Source organism: Carcharhinus amblyrhynchos, chromosome 16, assembly GCF_965287045.1.
Source record: "Carcharhinus amblyrhynchos chromosome 16, sCarAmb.v2.hapA, whole genome shotgun sequence".
In the NCBI taxonomy this organism is placed as follows: domain Eukaryota; kingdom Metazoa; phylum Chordata; class Chondrichthyes; order Carcharhiniformes; family Carcharhinidae; genus Carcharhinus; species Carcharhinus amblyrhynchos.
Window position 1 is genome coordinate 51,568,003 of NC_137339.1, and position 16,229 is coordinate 51,584,231.

At 46.3% G+C, this 16,229-nt stretch overlaps 1 protein-coding gene across 1 annotated transcript in view; it reads left to right on the forward strand.

The window, feature by feature from the left end:
• Positions 1-2,483: 2,483 nt before the first annotated feature.
• Positions 2,484-16,229, forward strand: part of nelfcd (negative elongation factor complex member C/D) — a 97,715-nt gene continuing 83,969 nt past the window's right edge. The window contains exons 1-2 of the mRNA XM_080205086.1: positions 2,484-2,664; positions 10,282-10,397. Of these exons, the coding sequence (XP_080061212.1) occupies positions 2,533-2,664; positions 10,282-10,397 (248 nt within the window). The 5' untranslated portion in view covers positions 2,484-2,532. The remainder of the gene's footprint in view (positions 2,665-10,281; positions 10,398-16,229) is intronic.

Below are 16,229 nucleotides of genomic sequence, written 5' to 3' on the forward strand. Positions count from 1 at the left end.
GACAGACCACTGTCCGCAGCAGACTACCCAGCATTCAGGAGAACACCACAATTACGACACCACACAACCCTGCCACAGCAACCTCTGCAAGACGTGCTGGATAATCAACACGGATGCCATCATCCCATGTGAGAATACCATCCACCAGGTACATGGTGCATACACTTGCAACTTGGCCAACGTTGTCTACCTGATACGCTGCAGGAAAGGATGTTCCGATGCATGGTACATTGGGGAGACCATGCAGAGACTACGACAACGGATGAATGAACACCGCTCAAGAATCACCAGCCAAGAGTCTTCTCTTCCTGTTGGGGAACACTTCAGTGGTCACGGGCATTCGGCCTCTGATCTTTGGATAAGCGTTTTCTAAGACGGCCTTCACAATACATGACAGCGCAGAGTCGCTGAGTAGAGACTGATAGCCAAGTTCCGCACATGAAGACGGCCTCAACCGGGATCTTGAGCTCATATCACACTATTTGTAACCCCCACGACTTGCCTGGGCTTGCAAAATCTCATTAACTGTCCTAGCTGGAGACAATACACATCTCTTTAAACTGTGCTTACCCCTCTCTCCACTCATATTGTCTGTATTTTTAAGACTTGATTATCTGTAAAGACTTGCATTCCAACCATTATTTTGTAAATTGAGTTTGTGTCTTTATATGCCCCGTTTGTGAACAGAAGACCCAAACATGTGCCAGAATGTGGCGACTAGGGGATTGTCACAGTAATTTCATTGCAATATTAATGTAAGCCTACTTGTGACACTAGTAAACAAACTTAAAAATGTGCATGTCTAGCTGTGCATGTGCATGCACGTATGCCCCCGTTGTGTTTGTGAATGCAAGTGTTTGTGTCTGAGAGAGTGCCCCTCTGCTGTCTGGGTGCAGATAGTTGCACACAGCTCTTAGTTCAGCTCCTCAGAGCCAAAATTGGGTGGGTGAGGATCAAAACACCACAGTGACTGCTCCTTTTTCTGAGCCCCTCTCATCATCTCTCTTGCAGCATCTTTTACCGTCTTTGATTCCTTGTCCCTCCCCTACATTTATGTCGTCCCCTTGATACAGTAAGATGTCCCAAGGGGCTTTGCAGAAGTGATTTGTCAAACCCAGCCAAAGTTGGAGAGGCATTAAGACAGGCAATTGAAATCTTCGTCAAAGAAGTGGTTTTAAAGGGAGGGGGGTGTGGAGAGTTTAAGTAGGGAATTGGAAAACCTTGAGCATAGGCATGCTGGAACTCTGTTTACTGGATAAGTTCCTGTGCAACCTTACACTGGCTCACATCAGCCGTGATTAACTTAAATCTAAATTATTAAATTATACCAGTTTTAATATTTAACTGTAAAAGTGTTAAGCTTCTTTCTGATGTTTGTTGCAAGGTGCGATTAAGCTTTTTATGTATTTGAACAGTTGTTACTGTAGGATTTTCAGGAAAACGTGTTTGTTCACCTTCTGTGACACCAAAATAAAAGTTTTTGAATGTATAATTCTTCCTTCATGTCTGATAATGACAGATAAATCAACACAGTTCAGATATTTTAGTGATGGACCCAGTTCTTATGTAGAGTTCTAAGCAATGGAGCAATTGTTAACAGCACTCTCCCCAACATTAACGGCATTTAAATAGTCATTGGATAATCTATGGATGATATTGGAATATGTAGGTTAGATAGGCTTTAGATTGGTTTCACAGGTCGCTGCAACATCGAGGGCTGAAGGGCCTGTACTGCGCTGTAATGTTCTATGTTCTCAAACTCCCGCTCACCTGATGAAGGGGTAGCACTCTGAAAGCTAGTGGCTTATGCTACCAAATAAACCTGTTGGACTCTAACTTGTTGTTGTGAGACTTCTTACTCAGATATTCTATCAGAGAGTCAGAGCGGACTTGATGGGCCAAATGGCCTTCTTCTGCACTGTGGGTTCTCTACTTCATATTCTTTGACAGAGAGCAGGGTGGCACAGTGATGTCAATTGCCTCTCAGTGTCCCAGGGTGTGTAGGTTTGCAGGTAAATATGTGGTATTACAGAAATAAGGCCTTGGTGGGATTGTTGTCAGTGCAGACTAAATGGGCTGGATGGCCTCCTGCACTGTAAGGTTTCTATGAAAAAATTGAGACATCAGCCGAATGAGGTCCATATGTGAACAACTGCTTTACAATCCTCAGGTCACAGAATCCCAATGCACCTAACTGGCACATCTGTGGAAGGAAACCCATGCAGACACGGGGAGAATATGCAAACTCCGCACAGCCAGTAACCTATGCCGGGAATTGAATCCAGGTTCCTGGCGCTGTTCGGCACTGTGCCACCGTTCCCCGTCTAGTGAAAGATCTTGGGACATTTTATGCTGTTAAAAGCAAAATACAAATATAACTTGTTGCTGTTGAATGAATAACCACTCTGATGAGCCATCTTACAGTGGCAGTGACTGTGCACACTCCTCCACTGCTGCAGATGGCGCCTTGGCTGGAGGTCAGCTGCAGGCTGGGGACACATTGGCTGCCAGCGGCTGTTTGCATCGAAGTCTATGAGCGGCCTAGGGGAGAGCAGCGGTCCGAGCGGTGTGTCTGCTGGAGGCAGCGGTGGATTCCGGAGGAAAGGGATGAACGAGGAATATTTCGGGAACGCGGCGGACTGGGAGGAGCAGGATGGCTCAATGGTGAGGATGAAGCCAGGGATTTCTTTAAAGCTAGGCCGCAATAGCAGAAAGTCTCCAGGGCGGAGGTGGGGTTAGTGCTGTGGGCGGCACGAACAGATCGGGGTGCCGGGGTGGGGCTAACGGCGGAGGCGGGTTAACTGAGGGGCGCGGTCAGTGCGGCCGACGTGGAACAAATCCCAATACAGCCGTCACGGTGTCTTCCTGTTCCCCCTTTTCCACCGATAATTTCTCCCCATCGTCCAGCTGTATCCATCCCCACCCCCTTCACTGTCCTCCAGCACCCAACCCCTTCCACCCCGCTCTCCCCCCCCCCCCCCACGGCTCTCCCCCCCCCCCCCCCACGGCTCTCCCCCCCCGCGCTCTCTCCCCCCCCCCCCGCGCTCTCTTCCCCCCCCCCCCCGCGCTCTCTTCCCCCCCCCCCCGCGCTCTCTCCCCCCCCCCCCCGCGCTCTCTCCCCCCCCCCCCGCGCTCTCTCCCCCCCCCCCGCGCTCTCTCCCCCTCCCTCCCCCCCCCCCGCGCTCTCTCCCCCTCCCTCCCCCCCCCCGCGCTCTCTCCCCCTCCCTCCCCCCCCCCGCGCTCTCTCCCCCTCCCTCCCCCCCCCCCGCGCTCTCTCCCCCTCCCTCCCCCCCCCCGCGCTCTCTCCCCCTCCCTCCCCCCCCCCGCGCTCTCTCCCCCTCCCTCCCCCCCCCCGCGCTCTCTCCCCCTCCCTCCCCCCCCCCGCGCTCTCTCCCCCTCCCTCCCCCCCCCCCGCGCTCTCTCCCCCTCCCTCCCCCCCCGCGCTCTCTCCCCCTCCCTCCCCCCCCCCACGCTCTCTCCCCCTCCCTCCCCCCCCCCCGCGCTCTCTCCCCCTCCCTCCCCCCCCCCCCCCGCGCTCTCTCCCCCTCCCTCTCTCCCCCTCCCTCCCTGATTTGATTTATTATTGTCACGTGATAATAAATATATTCTGTGAAAAGTATTGTTTCTTGCGTGCTTTACAGACAACCATACTGTACGTAGAAAAGGAATGGAGACTGCAGAATATAGTATTACAGTCATAGTTAGGGTGTAGAGAAAGATTAACTTAATACAAGGTAGATCCATTCAAAAGTCTGATGGTAGCAGGGAAGAAGTTGTTCTTGTTTGTTAGTATGTATCCTCAGACCTTTGTATCTTTCTCCCGATAGAAGAACGTGGAAGAGAGAATGCCTAGGGTGAGTGGGGTCCTTGATTATGCTGGCTGCATTTCCAAGGCAGCGGGAAGTGTAGATAAAGTCAATGGATGAGAGGCTGGTTTGCGAGATGGACTCGGCTTCATTTACGCTCCATAAGACTTAGGAGCGGAATTGGGCCACTCGGCCCATCGTATCTGCTCTGCCATTTAATCATGGCTGAAATTTTTCTCATCCCTATTGCCATGCCTTTTCCCCATAACCACTGATCCCCTTCATCATGAACCCATCTATCTCTGTCTTAAAGACACTTAATGATCTGCCTCCAAAACCTTCTGCGGCAAAGGGTTCCACAGATTCACCACTCTCTTGCTGAAGAAATTCCTCCTCTTCGCTGTTTTAAGGGATCGTCTCTTTAGTCTGAGATTGTGCCCCTTTGTGTTCTAGTTTTTCCTACTAGTGGAAATATCCTCTCCACGTCCACTCTATCAAGGTACCGTAGTATCCTGTAAGTTTCGATAAGATGCCCGCTCATTCTTCTAAACTTCAATGAGTACAGACCCAGAGTCCTCAACGGTTCCTCATACGACAAGCTCTTTATTCCAGGGATCATTCCTGTGAACCTCCTCTGGACCCTTTCCAAGGCCAGCACATTCTTCCTTAGATATGGGGCCCAAAACTGCTCTCAGTACTCCAAAGGACGTCTGACTAGAGCCTTATACAGCCTCAGAAGTACATCCATGCTCTTGTATTCTAGCCCTCTCGACATGAATGCTCACAATGCATTTGCTTTCCTAACTGCTGACTGAACCTACACGTTAACCGAGAATCTTGAACAATGATTCCTAAGTCCCTTTGAGTTTCAGATTTCCTAAGCATTTTCCAATTTAGAAAGTAGTGTATGCCTCCATTCCTCCCTTCCAAAGCGCATAATCTCACACTTTTCCACATTGTATTCCATCTGCCACTTCTTTGCCCACTCTCCTAGCCTGTCCAAGTCCTTCTGCAGCCCCTGCTTCCTCAATATTACCTGTCCCTCTACATATCTTTGTATCAAACTTAGCAACTGTTCTTTCAGCTCCTTTTTCCAAATTGTTAATGTATATTGTGAAAAGTTGTGGTCCCAGCACTGGCCCCTGAGGCACATCACAAGTCACCGGAATGCCACCCTGAGAAAGACCCCTTTATCCCCACTGTGCCTTCTGCCAGTCAGCCAATCCTCTATCCTATGCGGCACCCTGTCAAAGACCTGGAAATCTAAATAAATCACGTCCACTGCTTCTCCTTTATCTAACTTCCTTGTTAGCTCCTCAATGAACTGTGGAGATATGTCAAACAACCTCCCCTTGACGAAGCCGTGCTGATTCAGTCCTATTTCATTATGCACTTTCAAGTACCCCGCAATCTAATTTTATTAATGGACTCTAAAATCTTGCTAATGACCGAAGTCAGACTAACCGGTCTATAAGACCCTTTGTTGTTTCTTCTGGTTTTGGAGAGCAAGAGCCATACCAAGCTGTGATACAACCAGAAAGACTGCTTTCTAGGGTGCATCTGTAAAAATTGATGTGTTGTAGCAGATATTTCATATTTCTTTAACCTCCTGAGAAAATAAGGGCATGGTGGGCTTTGTTAACTACAGTGTAGTCATAGGGGGGCCAGGACAGGTTGTTGGTGATCCAGACACCCAAAAATTGAAGCTCTCGAACATTACTTTGTCCCCATTGATGTAGACAGGGGCATGTCCTTCATTGCGCATTCTAAAGTCCTGCACACCCCTCAGCCCCATGGTCCTCCTGTCATCACTCCACCCACCCCACCCCCCACCCCACAGCATCCATTTGCATTCCTATTCAGTTGCTGTATCTGCTTGTTAACTTTTTGTGATTCATGTACAAGGACACTAAGATCCCTCTATACTGCAGAGTTTTGCAATCTCCCTTCATTTAAATAAAATGCTGCTTTTTCATTCTTTCTACCAAAGTGGATGGGCTTTTCTGCATTATACTCCATCTGCCTGTTTTTTTGCCTAGTCACTTAACCTATCCTAAGCTCTTTATATCCTCGTCACAATTTATTTTCCTATCTATTGTGTCATCAACAAATTTAGCAACCATGCAGTTCATCCAAGTCATTAATATAAATTGTAAACAGTTGCGGTCCCAGCACTGATCCTGTGGCATTCCACTTGTTACAACTTGCCAACCTGAAAAAGATCCATTTATCCCTACTCTTCACTTCCAGTTAGCCAATCAATCCTCCATCCATGATAATGTTAATCTATGTCATGAGCTTTTCTTTTGTCCTTCTGTTCCCTGTTCCACTGAAAACCAGACCCTTTTTTTCCTAAGCAAAGTCTACAATTAGTAACCATTAATCAAATCTGCCAGCATTAATGAATGAAATATGTACTCAGTGCCACCATAGGCATTTATATTACACCTTTTGTAACATCAGGATATGGCAAAGTGCATTACAGCCAATTATGTATTTTTGGACTATAGCCACTGTGGCAATGTCAGAAATGTGACAGACAATTTAGCACAGATCTCTCAAACAGCAAAAAAACAGAAAATGCTGGATGAACATGGGAGGTCTGTAGCCGCTGTGGTGCAGACAGAAAGAATATGCATACATATTGCGCCTGCTTCAGCTAAACAAGACAGCCATTCATTGCTTCATTCCTCAGGGCAATGTCTTGACCAATCCGAGACAAGCTGCATATCTTAAATTTCCCAACAGTGCTTGGAAGTTAACTGTCAGACACAACAAGAGTCCACTTGCCAACCAATCAGCATCCTCTTCTCTTACAGTATAAAATTACTGTTCCCCCTGATATTGGTGTTCTTGTCATCGTCCTGAGGAGTGCAATGTATTTTTTCTAGTTAAGATTCCAAGTTCAGAACTCTGCATGATGTTCACTCTTGCCTGTGGTGATTAATGCTCTGCAATTGCAATTGTTTCAGACACTGACAATGACTGAAGTTGTCAATCCCATCCATTTCCATTCTCTTGCTCAACACTTGACACCATCTAAACCGAGATAGAATTGCTGACTTCCTGACAGATCATCATGGTTTCCAAATATTTCTGCATTGAGAGGATTCATAAATACTGACCCACTCTCATAGTCAGCCCACCCGCCCCATCTGTACAAAGTGACCCACCGTTTAAATCGATACACTCCCTGGGGACCTTGTGTATACTGACCCACTTCTCGGGACCCCCATGTACACTGACCCACTCCCAGTGATTGCGGCATGTATGGACCAATCCTTCTATGTTACTGACTCACTCCCAGGGTCCCCTGTTTATACTAACACACTCCCACAAACCTCTGCATAAATTGACACAATGTTAGCCATCCTTGTAATATATTGTCCCACTCCCAGAGAGCTCTATATCACCCACTCCTAGGTGCTCCCGAACATACTGACCCACACCCAGGGGCCCCCACGTGTAAACTGACCCACACCCAGGGGCCCCCACGTGTAAACTGACCCACACCCAGGGGCCCCCACATGTAAACTGACCCACACCCAGGGGCCCCCACGTGTAAACTGACCCACACCCAGGGGCCCCCACGTGTAAACTGACCCACACCCAGGGGCCCCCACGTGTAAACTGACCCACACCCAGGGGCCCCCACGTGTAAACTGACCCACACCCAGGGGCCCCCACGTGTAAACTGACCCACACCCAGGGGCCCCCACGTGTAAACTGACCCACACCCAGGGGCCCCCACGTGTAAACTGACCCACACCCAGGGGCCCCCACGTGTAAACTGACCCACACCCAGGGGCCCCCACGTGTAAACTGACCCACACCCAGGGGCCCCCACGTGTAAACTGACCCACACGCATTCAACAAAGCTTTCCTGCTGGTATTAACACAATCCCAGGAATCTGATTAAATGAATGTCCCACAGACTGTTTCAGCTTCCGATAGAGTATTCTACTTCTGCAGGAAGTGATTCCTTTGGTGCAGTTATGTGCCACTATATCAATCAGTACCAAAAAACTCAAATGATGAATCCATGGGATTCTGTGTGTTCCCAGTTAAAAATCTATGGCTGCTAATCTTGTAGGTTTTGTTCTTTATCACTTTCCTGTTCAGCCCTGAGAGTTTACTGCCTTGGTCTGTCTCTGGGATATGATTCCACAGATCTCTGCAATCGCTTGATACCTTGACAATGGTGCCATTCTGCCGGTTTATTTGACTAATGGAAACAACGTGGAGCCCATCAACGTCCTTGTTTCAACGTGTGTGTGCTTCTAATCATAGATATTGATCAATATGGCAGACCTTGCTCATTTTCCCCTTGCTAACACAGGAGTGATGAGGCCAGTCTCAATGCTTCTGCTATCATCCTAACCAACATTTTGATTTGCCTTACTATTGTCACATGTATTAACATACAGTGAAAAGTATTGTTTCTTGCGTGCTACACAAACAAAGCATACTGTTCATAGAGAAGAAAACGAAAGAGTACAGAATGTAGCGTTACAGTTATAGCTAGGATGTAGAGAAAGATCAACTTAATGCAAGGTAAGTCCATTCAGAAGTCTGACAGCAGCAGGAAAGAAATGGTTCTTGAGTTGGTTGGCACATGACTTCAGACTTTTGTATCTTGATGGAAAAAGGTGGAAGAGAGAATGTCCGGGATGCGTGGGGTCCTTAATTATGCTGGCTGCTTTGCTGAGGCAGTAGGTAGTATAGACAGAGTCAGTGGATGGGAAGCTGTTTGATTGATGGATTGGGCTACATTCACGACCTTTTGGAGTTCCTTGTAGTCTTGGGCAGAGCAGGAGCCATACCAAGCTGTGATACAACCAGAAAGAATGCTTTCCATGATGCATCTGTAAAAGTTGGTGAGAGCTATAACTGACATGCCAAATTTCCTTAGTTTTCTGAGAAAGCCAAGGCGTTGCTGGGCTTTCTTAACTATAGTTTCAGCATGGGGAGGGGTGGGGGGGCAGGCACCAGGATATGTTATTTGTGATCTGGATGCCTAAAAACTTGAAGCTCTCGATCCTTTCTACTTCATCTGTGTTGATGTAGATAGGGGCATGTTCTCCTTTATGTTTCCTGATGACTGTCCTTTGTTTTGTTAATATTGGGGGAGAGGTTATTGTTGCTGCATCAGTTCACCAGATTTTCTATTTCATTCCTGTACTCTGTCTTTCATTGTTTGAGATCCAACCTACTATGTTGGTGTCGCCAGCAAATCTGAAAATTGAGAGGAATTTTAGCCACGCAGTCATAGGCATGTATGGAGTATAGTAGGGGGCTGAGAACACATCTTTGTGGGGCACTGGTGTTGAGGATGATTGTGGAGGAGGTGTTGTTGCCTATCCTTACTGATTGTGGTCTGAGAGTTAGGAAGTTCAGGATCCAATCGGAGGGAGGTGCCAAGGCCCAGTCCATGGAGTTTAGAGATAAGTTTCGTGGGAATAGTGGTGTCCTAATCCAGTACTCTAATCAAGACTCACCTGAGGAAGGGGCAGTGCTCTCGAAATTCGTGATTCCAGATAAACCTTTTGGACTTTAACCTGGTGTTGTGAGATTTCTTACTAATTCAGTACAGAATGGGGATTGAACCTGGGACCCCCTGATCTCAGTGGCATCTCTAAGAGTAATGCTTGTTTTCTTTTGGATGAGCTCGCTATCTCTGTAATCTGCTCCTGGCTTACAATGGTCTGAGATTCCTGTAATTTTGGCCTCGTGCATTGTCAGTCTTCATTGGTCTGTCATTGGTGACTGTGCTCTTGGCTCTGGAAATCCTTCTGTAAACTGCTCTATCTCTCTGTCCTGCTTTAGGATGGGCCTGAAAATCAGCCTCTTTGGTCTTTTTTTTGTCACCTGACCTAATATAGTCTTATATTGCTTAATGTCCGTTTTGTTTGTTAACACTCCTGTGAAGCACCTTGCAACATTTTGCAGCATTAAAAGCATTACATGAAGGCAAGTGTTGTTTAATGTTTATATATTAGTGTCACAAGTAGGCTTACATTAACACAGCAGTGAAGTTATTTGAAAATCCACTGGTCGCCACACTGTGGCGCCTGTTCAGGTATATCGAGGGAGAATTTAGCATAGCCAATGCACCTTACCATCTTTCAGACTGTGGGAGGAAACCAGAGTACCTGGAGCAAACCCACGCAGACACGGGGAGAATGTGCAGATTCCGCACTGTTGCCCAAGCCAGGAATTGAACCCAGGTCCTTGGCACTGTGAGGCAGCACTGCTAACCACTATGCCACATGCCTCATTATTTACTCTTTTTATCAGAGTAAAAGCTCTCATTCATGAGAGTGACCTGTCCTTTTGGGGTTTGAAGCTTTAGGTTTGAAGTTTCAATTGGCATTTTCAGGGATGGGGCAGGGAAAACTACAAAGGGAGACAGGGGGTGGTGGGGGCGGGGTTGCTTTTCAAGGGAAGTGATTAACCATTTGATATTTTCACACAGCATGATGAGGATGAAGGAGAGGGTGAAGATGATGCAGAGGTGCAACAGGAGTGCTTGCAAAAATTCTCCAGCCGAGATTACATAATGGAGCCACCTATTTTCAACACACTGAAAAGGTAACAATAACCTGCACTTCTGAGCCAGTCTGGTACCAGTCACACTCAGCATGGTGCATTCACAACTAGAGCCAGTCACATTCCACTTTGTTTCACTCACACTGCGGACAGAAGCTTCTGGAGTTTTCTGGCCCCCTTTGGGTAAGTTTCAGTTTACCAAGCTTCTGTCTGAAAAAGGAAATCCGCTAAACACAGTAAGTCTCTTCCCCCTCCCTCCACCTTATTTTGTATTTAATTAGAATCCTGTAGTGTAGAAGGAGGCCATTCAGCCCATCATGTCTGCATTGACCACCCAGGCTCTATCCCCATAGAGTCATAGAAGTTTACAGCATGGTAAAGGCCCAATCGCTTCTTTTTAAAAACCCCTAAGCTAATCCCAATTGCCTGCATTTGGCCCATACCCATAATACCCATCTTACCTGTGTAACTATCTAAATGCTTCTTAAAAGAAAACATTGCACCTGCCTCTACTACAATTACTGGCAGCTTGTTCCAGACACTTACCACCCTCTGTGTGAAAAAATTGCCCCTCTGGGCACTTTTGTATCTCTCCCCTCTCACCTTAAACCTATGCCCTCTAGTTTTAGACTCCCCTACTTTTGGGAAAAGGTATTGACTATCTAGCTGATCTATGCCCTTCATTAATTGACAGACCTCTATAAGATCACCCCTTAGCCTCCTATGCTCCAGAGAAAAAATTCCCAGTCTGTCCAGCCTCTCCTTATATTGCAAACCATCAAGTCCCAGTAGCATCTCAGTAATTCTTTTCTGTACTCTTTCTAGTTTAATAATATCCTTTCTGTAATAGGGTGGCCAGTACTGCACACAATATTCCAAGTGTGGTTGTACCAATGTCTTGTACAACTTCAACAAGATATTGAAGTTGTCCCAATTCCTATATTCAATGTTCTGACCAATGAAACCAAGCATGTTGAATGCCTTCTTCACATTCTGTCTACCTGTGACTCCATAATTCCATGCATTTACCCACCTAGTCCCCCTGACACTTAAAGGGAAATTTAGAATGGCCAATCCACCTGACTCGCACATCTTTGGCCTGTGGGAGGAAACTGGAGCATCTGCAGGAAACCCACTGAGATATGGAGAGAATGTGCAAACTCCATACAAACAGTGATCCAAGGCAGGAGTCAAACCCGGGTCCCTGGCGCTGTGAGGCAGCAGTGCTAACCACTGTGCCACCTGATTTAGTTTGCAGTTTGTGTGTTGTAATGGTGATAATGTACAAACTTTACAAGAGTTTGGACAGCTGTAGGGGCAATCCTATTCTACAAGTGTTAAGCCTGCCAAGTGAGCAGTGCCTCTCTTCCTTGTGCATTTCCCCCAGTGTCATGTCTCTTCTCCAGTGAACTGAGAGTGTTCCCAGCTGAGATCAGTTAATTTGGTATAGACCAATATTGAACCTTTGTGCCTTCAAATCGCGTTAGCAACCCTTTTCTCACCAGAAGGATATGCTGATAGAGTTTGGTAAAGAAGGATGGGAGGAAGCTTACGTGCGGCAGATGGACCAGCATAGGCTAGTGGACTGAATGGTCTGTTTCTATGCTGTTAAGTCTATGTAATGGGCTGTTGGGAATTTTGTTCATGGCAGAAATTCTCATTGAACATAAGAACATAAGAAATAGGAGCAGGAGTAGGCCATCTGGCCCTTCGAGCCTGCCCCGCCATTCAATAAGATCATGGCTGATCTGTCGTGGCTCAGTTCCACTTTCCCGCCCTCTCCCCATAACCCTTAATCCCCTCTCTTATCAAAAACCCATCAACCCGCTTCTTAAAAATATTTAGCGAGGCAGCCTCCACCACTTCAACGGGCAGAGAATTCCAGAGATTCACCACCCTTTGAGTGAAGAAGTTCCTCCTCAACTCCGTTCTAAACCGCCCCCCCTTTATCTTGAGGCTGTGCCCCCTAGTCCTACTGTCTTTTTTGAGCGGGAAGAGTCTTTCCACCTCTATCCTATCCATCCCATTCATCATCTTATACGTCTCAATGAGATCTCCCCTCATTCTTCTAAACTCTAACGAGTACAAGCCTAGTTTATTCAGCCTCTCCTCATAGCTCAACCCCTTCAACTCCGGTATCAGCCTAGTAAACCTCCTCTGCACTCCCTCCAAGGCCAAAATATCCTTGCGCAGGTGCGGCGCCCAAAACTGCACACAATACTCCAGCTGCGGCCTCACCAATGCCCTATACAGCTGCAGCAAGACCTCCCTACTTTTATATTCAATCCCCCTCGCTATGAAGGCCAGCATCCCATTCGCCTTCCTGACCACCTGCTGCACCTGCAGGCTGGGTTTTTGCGACTCATGCACAAGGACCCCGAGGTCCCTCTGCACCGTCGCCTGCTGCAGTTTTTCGCCACGTAAGTAATAGTCCTTCCTACCATTCTTCCTACCAAAGTGGACCACCTCACACTTGCCAACATTAAATTCCATTTGCCATTTCCTGGCCCATTCGCCCAGCCTATCTAGATCCTTCTGCAGACTCTCCACACCCTCCGCACAATTTGCCTTTCCCCCAATCTTGGTGTCATCAGCAAATTTCGACACCCTACACTCGGTTCCCTCCTCCAGATCATCTATATAAATGGTAAATAGCTGAGGCCCCAGCACCGACCCCTGGGGCACCCCACTAGTCACCAACCGCCAATCCGAATAGCACCCATTGACCCCCACTCTCTGCCTCCTATTTGACAACCAATCCTCTATCCACGCTAACACCCTACCCCCAACTCCATGTCCTCTGACCTTCTGCAGTAACCTCTTGTGAGGTACCTTATCAAACGCCTTCTGAAAATCCAGAAAGACCACATCCACCGGCTCTCCTCCATCCACCGCCCTAGACACATCCTCATAGAACTCCAGTAAATTTGTCAGACACGACTTCCCTTTAATGAAACCGTGTTGCGTCTGCCCTATCAAGCAATTCCCTTCAAGATGCCTCGCAATTTCCTCCTTAATGACGGATTCTAACATTTTACCTACCACAGACGTTAAACTAACCGGCCTGTAATTCCCCGCCTTTTGCCTGGCACCCTTCTTAAACAACGGCGTAACATTAGCCGTTTTCCAATCCTCCGGCACTTCCCCGGAATCCAGCGACGTCTGGAAAATAACCACCAAGGCATCCACTATCACCTCCGCCATTTCTTTCAGAACCCTCGGATTGTATTTTAAAAATTTGGATATACGCTAAAGAAATCATAACCAAAATACAAAGAGTCACTAAACGTTTGTATCCAGGTACAGTAAGCAATTAAGAAGGAATTGGAATTCTACGCATTATTATGAGAGGAATTGAACATAAAAGTAAGATAATGCTTCAGTTAGACAGGGGATTGGTGAAGTCCCATCTCAAATAATCCCATAGTCCCATGTTAAGGGTGGTATGGTGGCACATTGGTTAACAATACTGCCCCACAGCCTCAGTGTTCCAGGTTCAAATCCGGCCTCAGGTCACTGTCTGTGTGGAGTTTTGCACATTCTCCCTGTGTCTGTGCGGGTTTCCTCCAGGTGCTCCGGTTTCCTCCCACAGCCTAAAGATGTGCGGGTTAGGTTACTTGGCCATGCTAAATTGTTTGTTAGCGTCAGGGGGATTAGCAAGGTAAAATGTGTGGGGCTGCGGGAATAGGGCCAGGGTGGGATTGTGGTCGGTGCAGACTCAATGGGCTGAATGGCCTCCTTCTGTATTGTGGTGATTCTGTGATATTCTGTGAAATACTGTGTGCAGTTTTCATCTTATTTAAGGAAGGATGTAGTTTTGAGGTGAGTAAGAGAAGGTTTACTAGACTGGTACCTGGAATGAACAGGTTGTCTTATGAGGAAAGGTTGGACTTGTTTCCACTGGAGTTTAAAAGAATGAGGAGTGACTTGATTGAAGTCTTGACAAGGTTGAAGTTGAAAGGACGTTTCCTCTTGTAGGTGAATCTAGAACTATGGGCACTGTTTTAAAATTGGGGGTCATTTTTTATGGGTGGAAATGAGGAGAATTTCTTTTCTCAGAGGTTTGTGCTGCTTTGGAACGCTCTGCCTTAGAAGGTGATGGAAGTAGGGACCATTGAATATTTTAAAGGTGGACAAGGGAGTTGAAAGCTATTGGTGTAGATTGGAATGTGGAATTCAGTACACAAACAAATCAGCCATGATTTTATTGAACGGCGGAGCAGATTTAAGGGGCTGAATGGCTACTTCTGCTCCTATTTCATATGTTCATGTACCAGGAGCTGGAAGGTGGGATTAGGCTGTTGGGCTGGGTAGTTTTTTTATTGGCCGACACAGATACAATGGGCTAAGTGGTCTGCTTCTGTGCTGTAATTTCTATGTAATGGACCACTGGGGCTCTTGGAAATGAGTTTTACAGCTGGATCAAAGGGACCAACTTCTATGACTGGGAATGACACTGAAGCGTGGACTAGCAGCCAGCTATATCTGCAGCTTATCCTGAACATGTTCAACCTGAAATCAGATTTAGATAACATCCAAAGCCGAGCTCTGGCTTATTTCTGCTGGACTTTAGAAGAGTAAGCGGTGATTTGATTGAAACATATAAAATCCTGAAGAGCCTTGACAGTGTGGCCGTGGAGAGGATGTTTCCTCTTGTGAGAGAATCTAGAATTAGAGGTCACTGTTTCAAAATAAGTGTTCGCTCATTTAAGAGATTAAGAGAAATTTTCCCTGAGGGTTGTGAGTCTTTGGTATTCTCTTCTCAAAAGATGGTGGAAGCAGAGTCTTTGAATATTTTTAAGACAGAGCTAGATATATTTGTGATTAACAAGAAGGTGAAAAGTTATCTGGGTGGGCAGAAATGTGGGGTTAAGCTCAACGATGATCTTATTGAATGGCAGAGCAGGTTCAAGGGGCTGTTGAGTGGTCAAATGTTGTCCTTAATTCATACGTTTGTATGTTCTTTTGTTCATCTAGTTATTCATAATTTCATTTTAAAATTAAGTTTCCAGAATATTTCCTAGCATGGATGTTAGTCTATATATAAAATATGAGCTCTGACAAAACGTAATCCAGACTTGAAATGTTAGCTCTGTTCTCTCTCTGCAGATACTTCTGAGAATTTTTGTTCAGATTCTAGCCTCCGTAGTAATTTGCTTTTATATTAAATATGTTGGCCTATCTGATCTGTAATTACCTGGATGAGTTCTCTGTCCGTTTTTTGAAAGAAATGGTTACTACCATGTTTTCTTTCTCCAGTGCACAAGCACATTAATCCTCAGCAGGATCCTCATTTTGAGAGACTGCAATTTCTTCACCCAATTCCTAAGCACTGATATAGATTTCCTTTAGAAATTCAGTGTAATCTTTTGGCACCATGTTAGTTAGATTAAAACCCTTTCAGTTACTTGAAGACATTTGCAGTCAGTGAACAGTCCCAGAATTGAGCTCACTTCCCATCACTCTGATTTACTGTCCATTTTCCAGATTCGCTGTGCTGTCCCTTCTGGTTAGTTTGTCATAGAACTTGATGCCATTCCCCTAATTCCCTGCATTTGATGTTCCTCCATAGTCACCTGTAGGAACTTTGACAACAGTTTTCTTGAAACAAAAGGCTCTTGAACATCTTCCGAGTTTGTAGTAAGTGCTCCTCACCACAGTGTGGCACCAAACCTCCAACTAATTTATCTACAGAAAAATTTAAAATGCTGACATTCAACAGGAGATATAACCTGTATATTCTGGTGATATAATGTTGGTAACAGTTATTCAAAAGATACAAACTTAACATGTGAAACCGAGATTGAATTTCAGTCACCTGACTATCATGTTAACACTTGGTCCAATAACTGTTTTCATTAGCTGCACAACTTT